The following is a 25,269-nucleotide window of genomic DNA, read 5'->3' as shown; positions in this document are numbered from 1 at the left end:
CTAAGGTGAAAGCGGGGAGAAGAATTGGAGCGGAAGCTGCAGGGGTGACAGTCATTGACAGCTGGGCAGAGAGCAGGGGGCTGCCCGGCTGTATTCAGAGCACTGTAGGTCACGGTTGTTTGAAATAATACCCCTTTCACAACAGAAAATGCAGGGATTTACCTGGGAATGTGGTACCAGGATCATGCAGGGACATTCCCAGGCTGACCCCTTATACACCAGCCTAGTCCCTGCATTTTCTGGTGTGAGGGGGAGAGAAAAACACTCCCCTCTCCCTACACCCCTTTAACCAACAAGCTATATCTTCGGAACCAACTGACCCCATTTACATGAGACCAGTATCATATTGAAGAACTTTTGAGTTGGCTTCGAATGATTTTTGGTCCCGTGAAACTGGGCTGTTTGGTTCCAGAGAAATCTGCCCTCAAAGAACATAAACAGTCATGAAATGACATTTAAGAAATGAAAAAAAAAAAAAAAAAAAACGTAATGCCCATTACATATTTGCCACATAAGTGCTGCTTACCTACGTGCTCATTGCTAGGGGGTTCTTGCTTGATGGCACTATAGTACCCATTACACATGATGCCGCACACCATAGTACCCATTACACATGATGCCGCACACCATAGTACCCATTACACATGATGCCGCGCACCATAGTACCCATTACACATGATGCCACACACCATAGAACCCATTACACATGATGCCGCGCACCATAGTACCCATTACACATGATGCTGCACACATAATGCCCCTTACACATGATGCTGCACACATAATGCCGCTTACACATGATGCTGCACACCGTAATGCCCCTTTATTAAGCCACTCATTATGCGTAATGCCCCCACATACTGCCACTTGTAGCGTCCCTTAAGCAATGCCCCCAAAAGTGCCACTTACTGTAATTTTTTATATAAGCCTTCGCTGCTGCTGCAGGGAGAGATGGAGAGTGGTGCAGCTGCTTCTATGGGGAGAGGAGCAGAGCAGAGCGCAGCGCAGAGCACGCTCCCACTCCCCTCCTGGTGTCCCCTCTAGCCGAGTGGACATTTGAAATATTATGCGCGCTGTTGTGCGTGACGTTGGGGGAGCACACCGGGCGCCGGCACCACATGATTAAAGGGGGGCGGGCTAAGGTGAAAGCGGGGAGAAGAATTGGAGCGGAAGCTGCAGGGGTGACAGTCATTGACAGCTGGGCAGAGAGCAGGGGGCTGCCCGGCTGTATTCAGAGCACTGCAGGTCACGGTTGTTTGAAATAATACCCCTTTCACAACAGAAAATGCAGGGATTTACCTGGGAATGTGGTACCAGGATCATGCAGGGACATTCCCAGGCTGACCCCTTATACACCAGCCTAGTCCCTGCATTTTCTGGTGTGAGGGGGAGAGAAAAACACTCCCCTCTCCCTACACCCCTTTAACCAACAAGCTATATCTTCGGAACCAACTGACCCCATTTACATGAGACCAGTATCATATTGAAGAACTTTTGAGTTGGCTTCGAATGATTTTTGGTCCCGTGAAACTGGGCTGTTTGGTTCCAGAGAAATCTGCCCTCAAAGAACATAAACAGTCATGAAATGACATTTAAGAAATGAAAAAAAAAAAAACGGTTTAACCTCAATATCCCTGGAACCAATTAACCCATATGGATCCAGCCTGGTATCAGATTGAAGGCCCGGCGATTTGGGTTTGACTGACATCAACCTTGAGCTTCAGTGATGCAGAAGGGGGAACTGGCAGCTGTTGAACTGGGTGCGGGTCGGAATTAGCGGGTCCTATGTTATCCTATAGGGAAAACGTTCCAGCTTTGCCTGGCAGTATCTCCGGTTTCCAGGGGGCTAGAGACACGGGGCTGGGCTCATTGGAAAGCCCCATCCCTCAGCTACAAAATGAGCTAATGGGTGGTCCTGTGCACCCCTGGACCACCCCCTAGATTTGCCTATGGTGAGGTGGAGAGTTTGTGGGCTAAAAACTGTCACAGCTCAAAGTGAAAGTACATTGCAGAAGCCGTCATTTGACAGGCTTTTTATTAGTAGTTTACAATATTGCCAATAACCACTAAAGACGGAAGACAGTGTGGCTTTGTGACCAGACAATAAATAAATAGACAATAGTTTGTTCCCTGTCCCATTTATACATGAAATTGTGTAAACAGGTGTAGCCGCCTGTATGAGCTTACAATATGTCAGACACAGAGGATTGACAATAAATAGTGCTAGCATACAGAGGCAGAACTCTGGGAGGCAATGGAGTCATCTGCCGCCGGGCTCCTGCTCCTTCCCTGCAAGTCTAAATCCATTAATTGAAAGCCATTGATATCGCTTCTGTGGCTGTGTTCTGAAATATGTGTTTTCTCTCTCTCTCTCTCTCTCTCTATACATATACAGTATATACATATTTCAGGTGGTGTGTGTGTGTGTGTGTGTGGCACAAATATACATCTTGCCCCTGGGGAACGGGTTTGGATAATTTGGTCTACATCATGATGGTCAACCGTCATTAGGTCGACATGGGTATAGGTCTACATGGGAAAAGGTCGACATGATTCTAGGTCGAAAGGTCATTAGTTCGATGGGTCGTTAGTTCGACAATGTCTAGGTTGACATGGGGTTTTCCACTGTTTTTTTACCTGAATGTCAACACAGTCGACATGGACACAGTTTCAAGTGCACCGCATTCCCTCGCATCGCTCACCATGCTTCGGGCACGGTGCCTCACTACGCTCAGCACACTATTTTATTCTCCCACCTCACCCTAGTAGATGGTAGGGCATGAAATACCACCTGTCGGCACATGTCGAATCAAACAACAGTGAAAAACCCCATGTCGACCTTTTGACTGTCGACCTAGACATTGTCGAACTAATGACCTGTCGAACTAAGGACCTGTCGACCTAGAACCATGTCGACATTTTCCCATGTCGACCTAATGGTGTGGACCTAATGACGGTCGACCATCATGCTGTAGACCAATTGACCGCATCCCCTGGGGAACTGGGATGAACTTTTGCCACTGGTATCATATGAAAAAATATTTCACAATGATGTATTTCTACTTATATCATAATAAAAAAAATGTTTACATTTTGCATGAAAAATGTTCATTTAGATTAAATTGTGACCTTAACATAGCAAGATGTGATTTGTTAATGTAAACATGTCTGCGGCTATCAATTAGAAAAAGTATATTACTATAGGATTACCTCTGGAACTGTTCAATAATGTTATATTTCTCCATTATTTCTTTCGATGGTCTCGCCATTGCAAGTATGTTGTCGGTGATCCTAAAAGAAAAAAATCAATTAAAATAATTGTTACTGCTTATGTTTTATTCTCTCAATGCTTATTAAGTTTCCTTGTGTGTACAGTCAATTCAATCGCCGGGAGGAGGGTCCGAGGTCAGCTGTCGGACCTACAGTATATGCCGGTCCTACCTCCGTCTCAGGTTCGATGCACACGGGACCGCGCATCAGACCTGAGTGGACATCACAATCACTCGATTTCGGACGATTTCTCAGCCCGTTCTCTTGGTGAAATTAGGCCGAATCAAGGTAGTGTATGGGAGCCTTAACAGGTTTAGATACAGTTAGCTGAGGCCACAGTTAACGCTCGTGCCTGCTTGTACTTCTGCAGCCTCAGGGCCAGATGAACTGAGCTTCAAAAAGTGATAAAATTGAGAGTGATAAACAGCCAGCCAATCAGCTCCTACCTGCTACGTCACAGACTGAGGGCCTTATTTTGGTTCATTCTTTCTGACAAAATCCTTCTTAGATGGACAAAACCATGTGCACTGCAGGGGGGCAGATGTAACATGTGCAAAGAGAATTAGATTTGGGTGAGTAATTTTGTTTCTGTGCAGGGAAAATACTGACTGCTTTATTTTTACACTGCAATATAGATCTCACTTTGAAGTAAAACCCCACCCAAATCTAATTCTCTCTGCACATGTTACATCTGCCCCCCCTGCAGTGCACATGGTTTTGCCCATCTAAGAAGGATTTTGTCAGAAAGAATGAACCAAAATAAGGCCCTGTGTTTGAAAAATGTCAGGCAGGAGCTGAGTGGTTGATTATCACTCTCCATGTTATCACTTTTGAAGCTTAGTGCATCTGGTCCTCAGTGTGAATTGATGGTCTGCAACTGAATAGCAATGAGCACTTTTCTGGGTTAACTGCGTAGATCAGCCAATGGATCTACTACACGGGGACAAATTTATTGTGGAACTAATAGAGCTTATGTTTCAGAGCCACTAATGGTCCCTGAAGCAACTTTTTTTTTAATAAGTGAATTTTTCAACAAAATCAATAGGATTGTTTGTCATTAAAATAGGTTTAATTCAGTGATAGAATCATCACTCATCTCACTGGTGCATATTAACACCAAAAACTGATTTGCACCCTTTTTTCTTTTCATATACTGTGGTTTAAGCACATCACCAATAACACCATGGCATCCAGGTTTGTAGTACAACAGAGCTGCTACAGTCTTACAACTTGTATGCACATCACTTAGTACCATGGAAGCTGCTGGGAGTTGTAGTCCAGCTCTGTGATTTCCTCTCTGTAAATTGCATGAAACGTGTATCTAACTACAGTTATTGCCACCCTGCAGTGACATTCGCAGCAATTACAGAGCCTAAGAGGGCCCATCCTAGGAAGGAGGCTGGGAGGATGAATATCCAGGTATTACCCACGTACTTGCAAATATATGTAACCAAGATCTCAGACTCCTACTACCATGTAGTTTTTAAATCTGGCTACTGATATCATTCAGCGTGCGGTGGGAAACAATGTGTTTTTTTTCTTACTCAGTATTAACCCTCCTTTCACACACCTGGGTGATATCACTGAACTAATTAAGTGCCCACCAGTATTTACTGGAGCATTATGGGGTAGCTGTAGGTAGGCTGCTCTTAAGGCCCCCATACATTACGCGATTTGGGCCCGATTTCACCCGATTCGGATGAATCGGGCTGTGAAATCGTCCCAAATCGCATGTTTTGACACCCTATCCGACCCTATGCGCGGTCCCGTGCGCATCGGATCGGAGTCGGGCAGTCGCACCGGCTGCACATAAGATTTCCAAATCTTATGTGCAGTCTCCGGGCAGGGTCAGCGGGCGGGGGACGCTGGGGAAGGTGAGCTGACAAATAGTCAGCAGGTGGGGGACGCCGGGCATGGGGAGAGGCTGGCAGGGGCAGCTGACACTATACACAGTGGGCGGGGGGACGCCGGTGAACCGGCGAGGGGAACAGCTGAGCTCACTGCTGGGCAGGAGGACCAGGCAGACACAGCTTCAATACAAATGGGGAGGCAGTGATTGGCTGAGAGAGCTCTCTCAGCCAATCAGCATCTGGCTGAGAGAGCTCTCAGCCAATCACTGGCTCCCCATTCTTTGTATTGGTTTTTTTCTTCCTTGAAGCTGCGTCTGCCTGGTCCTGCCCAGCACGTGAGCTGTTTCTCTCGCCGGTTCACCGGCGTCCCCCCGCCCGCTGCCTATGTGTACACTGCCCCTGCCAGCCTCTCCCCATGCCCGGATCAACAGTGTCCGCGGCCAGCTGACTATTTGTCAGCTCCCCAGCGTCCCCCACCCGGCTCTCCCCCTGCAGCTCCCCGGGGACTGCATATGATAAATCCATGAGATTTATCATATGCTAAATTTGGCACATCAAGTGCCTAATCGTGTGTCCCCCTCCCGGGGAGCTGCAGGGGAAATCAAGTCCGACTTGTCCCTAGGACAAGTCGGACTAATGTATGGGGGCCTTTAGTTTAGGTATAGTAAGAGCCATTATTATGTGGCTCTACACTAGTTAACTATAGGACCCAGATTGGGGTAACATGGGTTTGGGGTGCGGTGCCCCTGGATTGGTGTGGGTAGGTGGCTCTGAGGTGGCGCACTACTGTATTCTATTTAACAATTTTTTCTAATAATCTCATCTCAATCCTTCAATGCTTTAATAATGTTCTTCACGTTTGCATCCCTTTCTGTAGGGTCATGGATTGTATTGCCGGTACCCAGCTTAATAGATGTGCTTACCAGGTAGAGTAAAGTCCCTTTATAGCTTGTTCCTCATCGCTCCAGCGAGTGGGGTTTTCGTATTTACAAGCTCGTCCTCCACACGTCATTGAACACTGCATGTGCCCTGGGATGACATGACGCAGACGTTCTCCCACTTTCGTGTATTTTGAAGTTGGACGTCTACCGCTTCCTAACCCAGAGAGATAAATAAATGTTAATATTAATTATTGGTTTGACAAATTTAGTTCTCTTAATAAAGAATTTGTTTATCACTCAACACAAAGCTCCATGTAAGAAAATGTAAAAACCTCATATGTACTGTAACCCTTAGCAACTCATCAATATTAGTCTGTTAGTTTATCTGGCATTAGAACTGAATACAACTACTATATGACTGATTCCTTGCTTTGGGTTGCAAAACATTTCTGCTATTTGCATCATCTTATAAAAGAAGCATGTTAAGGTACCCATACATGGTGAGACCATTGGATGTGTTTTGGTCTAGATCACATCGCACGCAAATTGTATGCGATTCGGGTGCAGTACAATCGGGACCTAGTTCAAAAAGTATGTGCAACACATACTTTTTGAACTGTGCGATGGGATGTGTGCGGGAGCACACATTGCACTAGCAAAATGCACCGTGTATGGACACCTTTAGGCAATATGGCTAGGGAAGATACTGGGATAGGCAGGAATATGGTTCCTAAAGAGCGAAAACACAGTTCCTGGTTTTCATCCACTCAGCTGGTAAGATAGAGAATTGTCACGTTTTAGAAGCTGATCATATACTCGTCCAATTGGCCACTTTTCTCCCGATTCAGATTAATCAGGCTGAGAAATCGGGTGAAAAAGTAGCCAAATCGAAAAATTCTCTGAGTAATAATAACCTGATGCATCATGAGTATAAAATTTAATTTGGAATATATCTACTACCTTGCACTACTAACACTTGGCTTCCAACAAAAAAAATTACCCCTAGAATGTCTGTGTGTGCATGTGGTAGGGAATATAGATTGTAAACTCCACCGGGGCAGGGATTGATGTGAGTATTCAAATATTCTCTGTAAAGCGCTGCGGAATATGTGTGCGCTATATTGTATACATAACTGGTAATAAATACATAATAGTGAACCCGAAGCCTGCTTGTCCTGTAAGAGAGAGTGATTACCTAGGTAAGGTGAGACTATTAAATTTACCAATGAAGAGTGTGATTTGTATCTTAATTGTTTTTAATAGCTAAAACCATGCTTTTAATATGTATAGGTATATTGCCTGATGCCATTTAAGGAATAAAAGCAATTTATATATATATATATATATATATATATATATATATATATATATTTATGTATAGACCTTGTTGTGAGGTCTTATTCTTATCTTGTTGTGGTATGTACATTATATATTTTTTTACATATTACTCTACGGTGCTTAATTGTAAATGCCCTTCTTTTCTGTATCACCTTCAGTCATGCCCCTGATGAAGTCGTTTTGACGAAACGCGTTGGTTTGCTTTTAATAAAGTATTATTGATTTGAAAGAGGTCTACATCTCATCTCATTTTCTTTAATCTGACAAGAAAACGTCTTTTTAAAGTGTGATTATTGTATCTTGTGAAAATAATTATTATAGGTATCGGCTGGGTGATACTATATATAGAGCGCACTCCGATAACCCCCACTGTTATATATATATATATATATACTGTATATGTGTGTGTGTGTGTGTGTGTGTGTGTGTGCGTGTGTATTCTTGGGTATGTACGTTTACAATCCTAGTTTTTAAGGAATTGTTGCTAGGCTTCTTAATCCCTAGCTAACTCCGATTTTTTTATATGTACAGGTGCATTTATTGTGGCTTTTTAAGAATAAACCTTTTTTCACCTGAAGATATTATTTGGATATGTATATCAATACCACACTCCTATATACTTATCACTAAGGGACATTATTGTCCATATCACTTATGCTAATTTTTCACTTTAGGTCCTACTGTATATTATTTAGGAATACTCTCAAAAGCTTTTTCATCTCACTCTAAAGAAGTAATTATTCGAGTGCCTTTCTAGAATTTTTTAAAGGTATGTTTATTATGTATATCACATTATTAATACATTTCTCACCATCTCCGCTTTTTCCTCCCCTCCCTATTTCTAAAGGGTTACCTTATATATATATTTATATATATATATATATATATATTTATTCCATATGTTATACTTGTGAAACATGTCATTGTCTAACAGTGTATTAAATTCATGCTTATGCATGACTGTAGAAATAATTTGCCCCTGATGAAGTCTGTAATAGATGAAATGCGTTGGTTTCCTTTGCTATGCACTTTTTATCAAAGAATCCTTTGCTGTATATTCTGTGCCAATCTGTGGAAGAACTTTCTAATAAAATATGTTTGGATAATGCTTCCTATTTGCTTCACTGGTTTACAGAGATTTATTCACACTTCAAATAAGTATATCAATATTGGCGTCATAATACTATTGTTTCTATGTGTCTGTTTTTATTCCCAGCCTTTAAGGGAATATAGTGCAGGGTTGCCGACCCTCCCGAAATTTCCGGGAGTCTCCCGAAAATCGGGGCTCCCTCCCGGCCCCCCGGAAGGGTGGGCAACCCTCCCGGATTCAGGGGGGACCCCCGCTGACCTCCGGATCGCGGCATTTAAATGCCGCAATCCTCGGGTCTCAGAGGAGGGGGCGGAGCTAAAATGACACAATCGCGTCATTTTAGCCCCGCCCCCTCCACGGAGATCACTGAATTTGCCTGTTTACAAGCATGGGGGCGGGGCTTAGTGATGTCACGCTTAAGCCCCGCCCCCTGAACGGCTACTGAATCTCTCCTCTCCGGGCTTCTCCCGGAGAGGAGAATGAGAAAGTCGGCAACCCTGATATAGTGTATAGGCTGCCTCTTACCTTTCTATTAATTAGCGCATTCAGGGATATTTTTGGTTAATATATATATCCATCAAGAGCATGGCACTCCATCTACTTTGATGGATTTTAATAAGCAAAGCAACATTTCAATACAAACAGTATTTTCATCATGCTTAAAACAATATACAAACACACCTTATATACCAACAGCGTGAAGCAAAAGCGGGTTGTTTCCCGTGTGAAGTGTGGCTCAGTGTATGGGTGACGTCATCAACCGTCACCACCTAGCGGCGCGGTGATGACGACGCCAACGCCAACCATGTATATAATCACCATGACAACCACCAATGTGATAGAGCATAGATGTTGTCAAATGTTAATGTAATCGATCATTCCATAGGGGAGCTGCCCGTGCAGTTCCCTTGGGCCAGAGGGGGTTTCACTGCACGGGCAGCTCCCCTATGGAATGATGATAAGTACATCATGTATTCACCTACTTGAATCGCATGTATTTCCTGCACTCTCGTCCCCAAATAAGTTATCCACTGGGGTGCACAACTGACGGATCACAAAAGTGGTCCATCATATATAGCACTCACCAAATAAAGTCTAATTTAACCCTTTGAGTGCCAACATCTCTGTGAGAGATGTGCAAAATATCAACTAAAAATGCCAGCGTCGCTCACATTTGTTATATAATTTCAAATAAAAAATGCGCAAAAAAAAGATTATATTTCCTATATAAAGTAAACATTACCGGTCATTATGATGAATATAAATGTTTGCTTGGGAATTTTCTCACCTATTTTGACAAATTCACTTGGCACTCAAAGGGTTAATGAAGGTAGTTAGAAAAGACACTGGTCAAGTAATAACCAATTTCAAGACAGGATTGCCTGACAACACAAGTCATCTGAAGCATACATGTGCTACTGGAGATACACAGATGAGTATCCCTTATCCAAAATGCTTGGGACCAGAATTATTTTGGATAATGGATTATCCTGTATTTCGTAATATTTTTATATTCCAATGTGGTATCTTGCATTTACGGTATGTTGTAGAAACACATCAACCACATGAAATATATATTATTCAAGATTTGTGTACTACAGTAGTGCAAGTTACAGATGTCCCCAGTAGTACAGTACAGATGTCCCCAGTAGTGCCAGTTACAGAAGTTCCCAGTAGTATCAGTTATAGATGTCCCCAGTAGTGCCAGTTACAGATGTCCCCAGTAGTGCCAGTTACAGATGTCCCCAGTAGTGCCAGTTACAGATGTCCCCTGTAGTGTCAGTTACAGATGTCCCCAGTAGTATCAGTTACAGATGTCCCCAGTAGTGCTAGTTACAGATGTCCCCAGTAGTATCAGTTACAGATGTCCCCAGTAGTGCCAGTTACAGATTTCCCCAGAAGTATAAGTTGCAGATGTCACCAGTAGTGCCAGTTAAAGATATCCCCAGTAGAATCAGCTACAGATATCCCCAGTAGTGCCAGTTAGATGTCCCCAGTAGTACCAGTTACAGATGTCCCCAGTAGTGCCAGTTACAGATGTTCCAAGTAGTATCAGTTACAGATGTCCCCAGTAGTATCAGTTACAGATGTCCCCAGTAGTGCCAGTTACAGATATCCCCAGTAGTATCAGTTACAGATGACCCAAGTAGTGCCAGTTAGATGTCCCCAGTAGTGCCAGTTACAGATGTCCCCAGTAGTGCAGGTAACATTTCATGTCCCCAGTAGTGCCAGTTACAGATGTCCCCAGTAGTACCAGTCACAGATGTTCCCAGTAGAGCTTTTAGCAAAAAACAATTACATTCTGGATACTATGGTTTTCGGATTTCTGGATAAGAGATACTCAACCCGTACATACATAGACACATACACAAACATATAAAATATAGAAAGAAGAGAAGGGAAGGAGAAGGAAATAGAAGGAAACCACCTGAGAAAACATTAAGAGATCTAATGGTGATCACATAGAGCAAGTTAACGCATCCGTTAGTGTAACTTAATTAGGAGGGAGAATCTATAAAGAGGGTTACTATTTTGTTTTATCAAGCTATTAACTATGTTTCAGTAACATTTTCCAAGTCCCTTTAACTGTAAAGCACCAAACGAAGTTTGGATACAAGTCATGTAGTACTCCCCAGTAGCCTGCAGGTGTCATTGTCTGCTTTGTTATAGATGTGATTACTTTGGCACCCAATGATGTACAGGGTTTTTTTTTTGTATGCCACTCGTATGTGCAAACCAGTATATTATAGTAATACCATTAAATGTCATGCTTGCCACATTCGGCCTGTGTTTTAAAATGATGGCTTAAGAAAGCAGTACTAAATAATTAAATTCAAATTTGTTTAGTGAAGCAGGGGCATGCATCGTCGGATACACAGTGTCTAGGTCGACAGTCAATAAGCTTGTCACATGAAAAAGTCGACATGAGTTTTTCATGGAATTTTTTGGTGTGAATGTCAACACTTGAGGATGTAGACCCCCAATTAGTGTAGCAATTCACTTGCCATGCTTTGGGCCAGGTACCTCACTGCACTTGGTACACTGCACCGTTCCCAGCGACATAGATGTTAACGTATAAAAAAATCCAAAAAGTGAAAAATAATTGTGAAAAACTCATCGATCGTCGATCATTGCCATGTTACTTTTTGCTTGTGTCGACCTTTTGTCAAAGTTGGCCTAGTGCATGTCGACTATTTGTCAGTGTCTACCTATACACTGTCGACCATGCTCATAATGTTGACATTGGAAATGTCAGCAGTCCATTTTAAAGTTAGGCATCGGTTAGGACTACAAACACCTGAAAACGCTTTTTCAAAAAGCTGATTATCGACATGAACATAGATAACATTCTGCCAATGTCAACATTCAGACCGTGTCGGCATTCCGAATATCAACATTTTATACCACGCCTACTGCAACAAGTATTCCTAGAAAATGTATTCTTATTGGCGAGTATGCTTTTAGTGAATATCCCATGCTCCACTTCAGCCGCAGCTCGAGCATGCAAGTTTTCCCGCTAGTATTTCTGACCTATCACTAGTCGCTGCTTATTGTGAATATTGTTGCATGGTTTTGTTCCCTCTATTTTCAGATCTCTCTCCCTTCAACCCACCCTCCTTTCCAGCCCTTATGCAGGCCTTACATTGGGTTTGTGATTACCCAACGGCGATCTAGTCCACCAATCCTATAGAGGAATTAGGTAAAATCAGCATTTTAAAAATCCCTGACTGCATACCAATAATTTTTTGTTGGATTCAACAAACTGAGACTTAGAAAATGTTGTATTTCCCCAATTTCCAGACCCCGGCGGAACATGGGAATTGGAGCAATCCACTGCAGATGTATGGGCCTCCTCGATTCCCTCTAACACCTACTTTTGTCTCTTTTTCAGGGAGTAGGCTGCTACAGATAACAGAGCCAGCTGTGCTCGATGCACCACCAGCCCAAAAGGGTGACAGAGCCACAGAGAAAGTGGGCATGACCTCTGACAAAGGGGGTCTGGCCTACCATTGCAACCCCTGATTTCATCATTTTGGGGGCATGCCCAGTGTTTTCTGACCAGCTGGGCAGCATTGGGCTCCCTTCCCTGCACTGATAGATGCCATGCAGGCGGTGATCACTAGCTCCCCCAACTGTCTGTGTACTAGGGCACTACTATGGGGCATAACATTAACAACTGCTGCAGATAGGTATGGAAAGGGACCTTTCAAAATGTTGATATTGGCCCCACAAAGTTCTGACTTCGGCCTTGACATCAGATATGAGGTCTGGAAAAACCAAAATAAGGACAAAGGTTGAAGAGTGGGTCACTCTGGTGGATCTGCAATAAATATATCCGAGAAATTATACATAGATACACCATCACGGATGGTGTAATGGTTAGCATTACTGCCTCACAGCGCTGAGGTCATGGGTTCGGTTCCCACCATGGCCCTAACTGTATGGAGTTTGTATATTCTCCCTGTGCTTGCGTGGGTTTACTCCGGGTACTCCGGTTTCCTTACACAATCCAAAAATATACTGGTAGGTCAATTGGCTTCCAACAAAAAATAAAAAAATTAACCCTAGAATGTCTGTGTGTGCGTGTGGCAGAGAATATAGAATATTGTAAGCTCCACTGGGGCAGGGACTGATGTGAATGTTCAACTATACTCTGTGTAGCGCTGCGTAATATGTATGCGCTATATAAGAAACTGTTAATAAATAAATAATACAAAATATATATATATATATATATACACACATATATACACACACATATATATACACACACACACACACACAAATATATACACACACAAACTTCTGTAGTCTAGAAACTGCCATCAGTATCATTGTAATGGACGGACAGCAGCAAACATGAAAACCTGCATTGTTCATTGCTTCAAAAACAGCAAGAAGTGGCTTTTAATAGGAAATAAAAGCTTCCCACACATATAGCACTTACTGTGCATTACTTGTTTTCAACACAATGAAAATTTCAGTCCATAGTCCTTTTCACAATAGAAAATGATGGAAGATTGTAAGTACAAACCGCACAGTGCTGTTTGTCGACAAAATACTGCAACTGTGCACTACGAAGTGGCAGCAATATGCAACATTAACAAAGGGGTGTGCAAAATCAGGTACACTGAAGTGAGGAGCTACGGAGTCACATCTAAAGACGGCCAGAGGTAGAGAAATGACCCAAAGTTTGGTACAAGCTGCTGCTTTCATGACGATGGTTCTACCTGGCTTCTGAGATTTGTCTAGCCCAGTATTAAACCACTACTAGGGCTGCACACTGCAAATGTCTGGAACCATCAAATAAATCAATTCACTTTAATCTAAAGTATAAATGAACAAAAACAGTATCAAGAAAGGACCAATCTATCTGAAGCATTAATATGCACTGTACTAACATTACTTACTGCAGTCAGGATCAAGGGAAAACCATAGAACTATTATCATTTTAAAAACTTAACTCTTCATCTGCAAGACGGTTGAGTTCACATCACCTGTGCTGACCGTGGACACAGCCACCATGACTCTGTGAGTAGAGGTGGACAGCACTTCAATGGCTGAGCTGCGCCTTCTCTGGTGGCGGATGACGGCGTTAGAGGTGGAATGTCTGCGTCCGAGGAGAAAGTTGCTGACAACATTTACGGCTGAGAGCCTGCGGGGTGATCCCTGCATGGTGTTCTGCTAGTAGGCAGTCGTGCACTGACCTATTCTCCAAGTGCTGCGGACTGAACAAGTTACTGTAATGTGTGGATGAATTTATATCATCTAACTGTACTTCATGATAGGCTGAGAGGTTTCTATAGAAACAAAACAGCTTGATGCACTCACGTTGCTGAAAGAGCAGCTATATACCTACACGGAAGAAGTTCCATAATTCTACACCGTCAGTAGAGACAGTCGATGTAGAGTATCTGGAGGTTGTGTTTTAGGGACCTACTTATTAAGCATTTTGTTTTTCAAAAAATAGCTATCTCTGCTGACTTTTATAACATGTTACATAGTAACAAAGTTTGTGAGGTTGACAAGGGACATTAGTCCATCAAGTTCAATATATTACTGATCTCCTGCAGTGTAAATGACCCGGATGAGGTTACCCGATGACCCAAAGTGTCATTATAATTAATGATTATACCCCAGGATACAATTTGTCTAACCCATTTTTAAACGGATCAATTGAATCTACCATCACAACCTTCTCTGGCAGAGTATTCCATATCTTATTAACTGCCCTTACTACAAAGAATCCCTTCCTACGTTGGGTTAGAAACTTCCTCTCCTCTAACCTTAGGTGGTGGTGTGTCCTGTGTATAGTCCTTCTGGTAAACAGATCGCCAGCTAATTCACTGTATTGACCCTTTATGTATTTGTATATATTAATCATATCCCATCTATTTAGCGGCACCTAGCAGCCAATCAGGAGTCGCTAGACCGCTAGGCGGCCAATAGCAGTATTTGGAAGGAGCCTCCGGAGGTAAACAAACATCCTCCGCCTTCTCCTCGCTTCGGTTTGTTTTTTTTCTTCTCCCCTGGATGCTACTTGGAATGAAGAGGACGTGATCTACACCGGAGGACCCCGGTAAGTATGGTTTCCTTCCACAGGTACCCCCTGGAATTCTTCAGGAGCACCGGACGGATGACTACCTACGGCTCAAGATAGGTAGGTATCTTTATGAAAGGCCTCTGTATGTAATAAAGCTTTATTTTTCTTGTGTGTCAGTGTGTTTATTTAACTATTTGTACTGCTGTGGAACTACAAGTTCCAGTGGGCCCTTTAATGCCCTGCATGCTGGGACTTTTGGTTCTCCAAGTCCCAGCAAGCAGGGGAGGCTTGCTGAATCTCATAGTTCCACAGCAATATACAATAGATGATTCTAACTTTTACACTTCAATCAGCCCGGTACCCACAGCCCATGGGTACTGGGGACAGTACTAGGCTTCAGCCTGGGTAGGTAAGTTCTGGAGGGTGATCCCCTTTATTGGGGGTCCTCACTTCCCTAGGACCTCTGCCCAGACTGACTGGTTGGTAGGGATGAATGCTTTGGCCGGGGGGCCATTTTTTAAATTCTTTTTTTATTTTCACTATTTATTTTTACACCGCAGCCTGCATGGATCTGACTGATCCGTGCAGGCTGAAGCCAAATACACCTGGAAAATTAAGCGTATTTTCCAGACATATTTGGCCGGCCGTTTACCCCATTTACCGCTAATTACAGTTAATTAGTATTTAAAATACGGATAATTTGTAAAATAGGAATCACCAGAATAGTGATTCCTATTCTGTCGAAAATACAAATCCAAATGTGCCATGAATACGAATACAAATGGTCATATTTTCAGGATAGTAAATCCTGAAAATATGTATACGCCTAAAAAAAATTGTATTTTTGCTATACGAATACAATTTTTTTTGTTGTATTTCCCTTAATAAACTTCCCCCTGAAAATTTAATACATACTACATTCACTCCAACACAATTACCTATAGGTTCCAATGTGGGCCAGTCCTCTTCTCAATGTAGAATCCATAGGTGTACCTGTGGAAATAAATTATACTTAACCAATCCGGTAAAGATTGTGTCCTCTTCGGTCCATGTAGCATCCAGGGGTTAAAAAAAACGCTGTCCCGATACCATTACGAACTGGAGAAGCCTCAAAATGTGTTTACACTTGGGGCTCCTCGATCGAACTGGGAGATTTACCAGTGGCATTAGCCACCGGGTCCTCCCCCAATCAGCAGCGGGCTCCGGGACTGTGATCAAAAATCACAATGCCAACATGAGCTTTTTTGCTTTAGACCGACTTGGTTCATACTTTACCATCTTAGTGGGTATAGAGTTAAAATCTAATAGTGTGCAAAGCATCGTACCCGAAGCACGGCAAGCCATGCGAGAGGACACTGTACACTTATAAGGTGTTCGTGTTGACACATGTCGACCTAGTAACTGTCGATCACATTCCGGTCGACCTAACGCTTACGTCTATCTGTAATTACTGTGGATCTAGGCACTGTCAACTATATTTAGGCATCTTCTGCATTTTTCAAGCACAAGTATACTGCATTGTCTAGGTAAAAGTACAAATTTCTTTTTAAAATTAGATAGTGACTTGAACATGGTCTGTAACATCTCACCATTTGCTTATCTCAGTTTTATTGCTCACTTTCTCTAGTGGGAGAGGGGCATTGGGTGCGGTCTTAAATACTGAAGTTAGAAACAGCTTTTACAGACCTACTTATTAGAGTATAGGAGGCTGACTAAGCCTTGGCTGGCTATAGAAATCTGGCTTTAGAAATTTTGTCAGAATTCAAAGTAGGAAGATTCTAAGTAGGAATATACAACCGCATACTGTCAGCCTAGACTTAGCCTGGACTTAAACTGAAGGAAACTACAATCAACATAAGTGCAACTCTTAACTGCTAAAACTTTGAATATTACTCTTTCTGCTTGCATATGCACTGTCTGTTTTGAAAATGCACAGCTGTACCTCTAATGACTTCACCTCTCCTGCTCTTCCATTGATAATATGTGTCCCCCAACATTTTATTCTTGGCCCTCTTCTTCTCTATCTCTATACGTCCTCTCTGGGTGAGCTTATTTGCTCACTTAACTTCCACTATGACCTCTATGCTGATAGTACTAAAATCTACCGATCCTTTCCTGATCTCTCTCCCTATATCCTCACTCATATCTCCAACTGTTTCTCTGCTGTCTACTCTTGGATGACCCAGCGCTTTTTAAGACTTAAAATATTAAAGACTAATACCCCTTTTAAACCGTGGAAAAATCCGGGTCAACTGCGGGTCAGACCCGGATCATCGGCGGTGTCAATGGGGTATATCCGTGTCCATTTACACGGGTCCTCTACCCAGGTCCTGACCTGGGTAGAACCCGGAAAGGACCCGTGTAAATGGCGGTGTATATGGTCCCGCTGCGGGTGCAGGCACCCGCAGCGGGTCCACAGCGTGCAGCGCTGGGGAAGATGTGCCCAGCTGCTGCGGGAGGAGGGGGGGTCCCTGCGGCTGCTGAGGGGAGGGGGGGTACCTGTCCTGTTAGCCTGCGGTCGGAGCTCAGCGGAGGGGATGATGTGCGCCGCTGCTGTACCATCCCCCGGCAGCCGGTCCCTGCGGCGAATGGACAGTCAGTGTCGGCGGTCCCTCCAGCGCATAGGAACTAGTACTAGTTCCCATGAGCCAGAGGGACCCCCGCCACTGACTGTACATTCTCTGTGGGAACTTCGCGGCTGCGGGGAGTGGTACAGCAGCGGCGCACATCATCTCCTCCGCTGAGTGAGCTCCGACCTCAGGCTGACAGGTACCCCCCTCCCCTCAGCAGCCGCAGGGACCCCCCTCATCCCAGCACCCGGGGACAGCACTCCCCATCTACCCCCTAAAAAACACTGAACCTGGGTCAGCCCTGATATAAATATGATATATATATTTATATTTATATAAATATAATATATATATATATATATAAATATAATATATATATATATTTATATAATATATATATATATATATATATATATATATTATTTAAGGCAGGGCTGACCCAGGTTCAGTGTAAATGGTGCAGACCCAGGTCCGACCCAGGTCAAAGTGCTGTGTAAATGGGGTATAAAGCAGGGTCAGACCCTGGATACTCCAGCATTCAAAGACCAGGGTCCGACCAGGGTTTTTGGTGTAAAAGGGGTATAAGCTGACCTCTTCCCACCCTCCTGCATAAAACCTGACAATCTCTCAACCTAACCTGTTTAAGCTCACTTCTTTCCCTTCTGTGTCACCCCAGTCTGTCACCCCAGGGCCCTCTCTCCTTATGTGCCTTTCTTAGAATATATAAACCTCTGCCACCCTGATAATTGCTTCAGTGTCCTATCCCCTGGTGCAACTATCCATATTAACCATGTACTTTTCCTAAACTGTCTTGTACTGTCATTTGTTATGTTTTTGATTATAACTATGCTCTGTAAAGTGCCGCGGAATCTGTGTGCGCTATATAAGAAACTGTTAATAAATAAGTAATAATAAATAGACTCTGTTGATTTAAATGATATGCAGCATGCCTATATTCTGTCTGCAACTGAGGCCAAATATAGGAATACCACATATCACTTTAATCATCAGAGTCTGCTTATGCGTTTTACTCACATAACAATGCAAATAAGATGCATTTTCATCATACCTGTCATCATGTGGTGCATGTCATTTTGAGGCAAGATTTATGAGAACACAACTGTATTCCTATTTGTAGTTTTAATTAATTTGCCATATCTGGATCTAGTTTCATACCATATTCTATAGCATAATTTTGTATTTAGGTTTTTGTTTTTGATTATATTATACCATTTAGCTTTCATTTGTTGTATAAGCAGGATGTATTTTATTACAATAACAGAAGAAAAAGTATAAAATGGTTAAAAGAAGAACTGTTGGTGCAAAGGGATAATAGTAGTCGAAACTGCCGCTATAATAGGCTGCAAGCAATCGTATGTAAAAATGTAATAATTAAGAAATCTCTTGTTTTGGTGCCATATTTTTTCCAATTATATTTTCATTAGTAAAGATGACCAGTGCATAGTACAGGGGGAAAAGAATAAGGCCTGATCATATAGCCTTTCATGTTTTATTTTCAAATTGACATGTAGTACAATCTTTATTCACTTTCCTACTTGGTATAACGGTAATACAATATTTAGATGTTAACTCTAGAGCTCTTCAAAAAGAGATGTTGAGGAGACAACACAAACACAATTCACTTTTGTAATGGTTAACTCTCCATACTACGTCTCATCAGCAGCCACCAGCCTTCGGGGAGGGGTAAAGGGATAATAGGGATGGTGGCTGTGGCAGTTACAGATAGGGAGAGTTGACAGAGAAATACATGGAGAGAGGGGATCACAGGAGCCAATAGAATTGGTAAGAAGAACACATGTGGAGGAGGAAGCCAGAGATATACATGGGGGGGAGGGGGTGTCAGAGGCATGCATGGGGGAAGTCACATATTGGAAGGGGAGATCATAGGCATACATGTGGAGGTAGGAGGCAGAGGCACTCATGGGGATCAGTTGCGCAATTTGTAAGAAAATGGTCAGGGGACAATCATGGGGGTGGGGGTACATATGGGAAGGGGAGAAGATAGGTGGAAATGGGAGGCAGATGCACTCATGGGGAGGGGGTCAGAGGTATGCTTGGTGAGGCAAGGGGCAGAGATACATATGGGGAGGGGAGATGATTGGTGCACATGGGAGGCAGAGGTAGTCATGGAGAACCCATGCTAAACCAGGAGTTGTGATTGGTTCCAAAGTCGGTGCCACATTTGAAATAGCCACTGGGTTGTTCTGTCTCCATGGCTACCTGGCACCCTCATCACTGTGGGGCCTACTCTACAGACTGCAATGGCACCCATAGAAAAGAGGGAGGCGGTAGTAGCAGTCCCTGCTTTCTGAGAGCAGTACTGTCACATGATGAAGTGAGGAGACCTATGTTTGGGCAGACAGCTTAGCTTATCTTAGTGAGTACTGGCAGTTTTATGCAAAGCCTATTGTCCTGGTTCCTCGGTAGTCCCCCGAAGCCCTGGAAAAAGTAGGCAGAATGAGGAGATTGAGTAAAACTGCAGTCCTGGCAGAACAGGGCGGGGCCTAATGACACGATTCTATGCCAATCACAGCTCTATTATAATTGTATGTCCCATCCCTATGCAAATACTCTCCAATGGCAATTTCCCTGCGAGGGGGCGGAGCCTAAGACACAATTAGCCTGGCCGCTCCCCTCTTACCTGTTTTTCTTCTCTGGGCATCTCCCTGAGAGACAGACTTTAATATATTCAAGTATAAGTTAGTGATGTTGCATAATGCACACATTGGCAGCTTATGGATTTCCAGATATTATGAAAATAAATAATAATTTAAAAAAATGCTTATGGTTGACCAATTATTTCGACCACAGCGGGAAAGCCAACAGTTACCATCCTGATATCTCCATAACTGTTGACAACTCAACAATCTACCCTACCTCACAAGCTTGTTGCCTAGGGGTCATCCTCGACTCTGAACTGTCCTTTGTTCCCCACATTCAATCTGTCTCCAAATCATGTTACATGCATCTAAAAAACATATCCAAAATACGACCATATCTCACACAAGACACTACTAAATCTCTTATCCATGCACTCATTATATCCTGCATTGATTATTGCAATAGTTTCCTAACTGGTCTTCCCAACAACAGACTCTCACCACTGCAATCCCTTTTAAATGCTGCTGCTAGGCTGATCTTCCATGCAAGACACTCCTCATCTGCTGATCAGCTCTGCCAGTCCCTCCAATGGTTGCCTGTATCTTACCGTATTCAATTAAAACACTTCTACTCGCATATAAAGCTATTACCATACTGCACCAGCATATATCTCTGCACTTATCACAAAATATCTCCCATCTCGACCACTCCGCTCTGCACAAGATCTGCGTTTCTCTTCTGCACGGATCACTATCTCCCATTCACTATTACTGAACTTTCATTGGGCTACTCCCACCCTATGGAATGCCCTTCCACGCACAATAAGACTCTCCACTTGCCTCCAAACTTTCAAGCGTTCCCTGAAAACTCACCTCTTCAGGCAAGCCTATCATATTTAAGTTGTACATGCATAACCCTCTGAGGCACTTACAGTATGTATTATATAGCTTTTCTTCTGGACTTGTAACTTGGTGGGACTGCTATGCTATTACTGGTGCCTGTCCTTGTGTTTCCCTCCTATATCCCTATAGATTGTAAGCTTGCAGCAGGGCCTTCCTACGTCCAAGTCTGTTTGTTTTATCAGTTTGTTTTATCACTGTCTACTTTTGTAAAGTGCAACGGAAGCTGCGCTATATAAGAGATTGTAAATAAATAAATAGGTTGCCTACTTGTGGCATGTTATGGTTGGGTGGATTAGCTGTCCCTCAGCCTGCCTGTCTGGGAGCTGCGATCCCCTGTACCTAGGCTGCTTTAATAGAGTGGCTTCTGTTTCCCTCCTACTGCACCTCCATATGAAGTCATCAGCCCACAGTGAGTACCAGCTTGTCAATGGTATTTTATGTGGATCTGGCATTTTCAGTGTTTACAGCAGTTTTCTCACCTAATGCACAGAATTATTCCTGCATTTGTATAGTTTCAAATATTATGATAGATTGACACGATATAACAACACTCACCCTCACAGTCCAAACAATTAAAAATCTATATAGGCTCACCAGCATAATTAGGCTAGGGCCTAACTCAAGAAATGCTCAATAAAATGGTGAAAACGGCCTCAAAATCTGTCTGGCGGTTCTCGACACACACATACATACAAACCTATACACACCACCAATACTCTGGCACCATCAGTTCCAGAACCATAGCGCATTACCCGTTTTGCCGGATTATCAATGGTATCTCCATAGCAGGACTGCCCCTGCACTTTGTGCCCCCCCCCCCCCTTGTCCCATCCCTGCATCTCTTGGCCAGCAGTGCCTCTTCTGCCACACCCCTGCAGTGTGACTCTCTCTCTGCCAACAGCACTGCTTCTCCCTCACACAGCAAGACTTGCCCTCCCGCTGTCCCTCTAAACCCTTCCTCAGCCTAATTTCCCCCGGCACCTGATGTGTCCAGATTAAGACGTGCTAAATACCAAAAGTGTGTGTGTGTATATATACAGTATATATATATATATATATTTTGTAAGAGAAGAAATAGATAGAGCGCACAGTCAAAAACCATATGTAAATTTGTAATAGTTTTTACTGATATTTTTAGCAGGGACGTCCTCTGGTCCGGTGAAAAGACTTTCTCGGCTCTGTCCTGACTGCGGCGGGTGGACGAACCCCGCTGGGCTGATCACCCCGCGTGTTCCTGAAAATCTGGTTAACCCCGCTGTGCTGGTGACAAACGCTGTATTGTGGCAATTTATCTTTTATATCCCATGTATGTCATTTTTTATCCCTGCTAAAAATATCAGTAAAAACTATTACAAATTTACATATGGTTTTTGACTGTGCGCTCTATCTATTTCTTCTCTTACAAAACATATGCCCTGGATTCGTGGTTGGATCCTATTGTTTGGAGCTGCACACATTGGTGATTGTGGATTGGACCTGATTTAAAGACTGTGGTGGACTTAATTGCGCTGGGTATCTCTCTCTCTATATATATATATATATATATATATATATATATATATATATATATATATAGTGTTTCCTTACACTCTTTGGGTGAAATTTACTAAGATGTGATATATACTTCACAGGTCATGTTGCTGTGGGCAACCAATCACATCCTGTCTACTATCTTCTGTTAAATAAATAAGAAGTAGCTTCTGATTGGTTGCCCTTAGCAACATGACCTGTGAAGTGCATTTCACATCTTAGTAAATGTCACCCTTTGTGTCTAAAAAAAATGACCTAACAAACAGACACCTACACAAAGTTCCCTGACTACAATGACTACAAAACAGAATAGAACTTTGAATACCTTTAAACTGAATCCATCATATGGACAGTGAACTGACACTGGTTTAACCTACAGAAAATATTCTCCAAAAATATATATATATATATAAAAGTGATGGTTCCACTTTAAGCTTAATAATGAATGATCAGCTCACAATAAACAGTGTTTTATAACATCAGTACTCATGCATCACTCGATAGACAGGATTACCTGTGCTCACGGCTGCTTGCTGCGTGTTGCTTCCAGTAGTACGGCACAGCAAATCATTTTGAACCAGGATTCCAGACGCCATTTCAATGACTGCAGGAAAAAAATATATAAAACATTAATGGTAAGAAAATCAATATTTGCAGAATTCCTCCTGGCTATTAATAAGCATTTCTGTAACCTGAGAGACTGAAGCTGATCACTCAGTTCTATGAAATGTTATACTTATGTGCACTGTTCTTTCTTCCCATTCTTTCCAGAGTGACTCCATAGATAATGGTAAGCACAAAGGTCGACAGACAATAGGGTCTACCACTATTAGTCAACAGGCCAAAGGTCGATACTCGAAAAAAGGTTGACATTGTTTAAGTTGACAACCTTGTTTGGAACTCAGTTATGCATAACACAAGTAAATGCCAAATGCTCTTCAAAGGAAAATAAATGACAAATGTACCCAATTATCAATTATTAACGAAACACACAAATAATGGTAGGACTTTCCAAGTCGAGATGCCGACTTGGATTTTGACAATCCTGCCATTCTTGCCTTTACCATCTGAGAGGGGGTTTGGAGTGGAGTCATCAACGCAGTTGCAGCTTTGCCACATGGGAATTTTATTTATGCTGTTAAATCTTCATTAATTTGTAAGTGCAATGTATTATGAAACCTTTTTTGTACTATTATGGCCTTGTTGGTTTATCTGTCTCTGAAATATTCTCAGTAAATATAGACATTGGGGGGTATTCAATCCACGATTCTGACTATCAACACATCCAGACAGTCGGAAACCCGGACGTTTTCAATGTACTGACAGTCAAGTGTTGGAGTACCCTGAAATTGGCGGGAAACGGATGCGAATTGTCGGAAAACAACAATCCACGGCCGCTTCCCACAAAACAGATCTGAGTTATATTCACAGGCTTACATATTCGATGTATGTGAAACATACTCGTGGTTACCATTATCATCATTATATACTTACCAATTCCATGGTTGGGGTATGGTGTGGATGCTATTTGTCTTGGTTATTTAAAGCTCAGTGCTGTGGGTGACATATATTTCTTTTTCTATGCTAATTGTCTTTATAGTAACAGACAAAAACGATATTTTGTGGAATCTGCAGCTGCAAAACCTGTTTGCACTTCTATTCAGACACATTTCTGTTCTGGTTTCTTTCCTTACCTAAATACCTGTATACCGTCATCGGGTGTGGTACGGGATCCCGACAGTCATTGGCCCGACTGGCCGGACTAAGACAGCGTGGACAGCGCAATAAAGCCCCCTGCAGGCTCGCTGCGCTCACCACGCTGCAGGCACGGTGGCTCGCTAAACTCACCACCTATTCTATTCTCCCTCTATAGGGGTCGTGGACCCCCACGAGGGAGAATAGCCGAGAGCCGTCGGGAACCCGTCCGTCTGTGTTTAAACAGTCTGGATCTCGACATTGGGTTAATGACTGTCGGGATCCCGACTGACGGGACCCCATCCGGCACCCCCGTCATCTACTGTATGCTCTCTACAGCGGCATCTATTTCTTGTTGTATGTAGTCTATCCGGTGCTGTGGAACCCTTGTGGCCCCATATAACTAAAGAATAATAAGAACAGCAATTATTATTATTATTAATAATAATAATAATGCACATATAGGGTATCATTTAGGGTTATTAGCAAACTACAAGGGGGGGGGTGGGGCGCCGAAATATCTGGCAGGGGGTGACGACCAATTTATATTTACACCACTGCCACCGCCCCACATCCTCACTGTTGTGTGCGAGCGCCCGGCGAACACTCTGTTTGCCGTGGCCGCTCGCACATAGCGCATGGACGTGCACAGAAATGCGCATGCGCATAACAAAACCATCCCTCTCCTGTGCAAATTTGCATGGGAGCGCACCAACCATAATAACCTCCATTATTTACAGTGACGTGCAGTTTAACCTAAGGTGCTATCTGTATTATTAGAAACTTTACCATAATCTTTTAACATTTCAGATCTAATAATGTACTTAAAATTGTGCATACAGAATATAGTAGTCCACTCTCACGGGAAATTTACTAAGATGGGAGTTCTATTTCACAACCAATCAGAATCTTCTTCTAATTCATTTTGCACCTTCTAGAAAATTATAAATATTATCGGATTGGTTTCCCATAGCAAC

General features: G+C 42.9%; 1 protein-coding gene across 3 annotated transcripts in view; it reads right to left on the bottom strand.

Annotated features, from left to right (window-relative positions):
* PTPDC1 (protein tyrosine phosphatase domain containing 1) overlaps positions 1-25,269 on the bottom strand; it is a 68,183-nt gene that overhangs the window by 19,918 nt on the left and 22,996 nt on the right. For 2 of the 3 annotated variants that reach the window (XM_083156306.1, XM_083156305.1), the window contains exons 2-4: positions 23,112-23,201; positions 6,044-6,215; positions 3,211-3,291 (exon numbers count right to left, since the gene is read on the bottom strand). In XM_083156306.1, coding sequence (XP_083012432.1) covers positions 3,211-3,291; positions 6,044-6,215; positions 23,112-23,193 — 335 coding nt within the window. In that variant the 5' untranslated portion in view covers positions 23,194-23,201. Of the gene's footprint in view, positions 1-3,210; positions 3,292-6,043; positions 6,216-13,894; positions 14,144-23,111; positions 23,202-25,269 lie in introns of those variants that run through there. The other variant, XM_083156304.1, reaches the window with a different exon arrangement.

The sequence above is a fragment of the Crinia signifera genome, chromosome 8 (genome assembly GCF_055691185.1).
Source record: "Crinia signifera chromosome 8, ASM5569118v1, whole genome shotgun sequence".
NCBI classification, from domain to species: domain Eukaryota; kingdom Metazoa; phylum Chordata; class Amphibia; order Anura; family Myobatrachidae; genus Crinia; species Crinia signifera.
The sequence above is the reverse complement of the archived record's forward strand: the minus strand, read 5'-3'. Positions and strand labels throughout refer to the sequence as shown.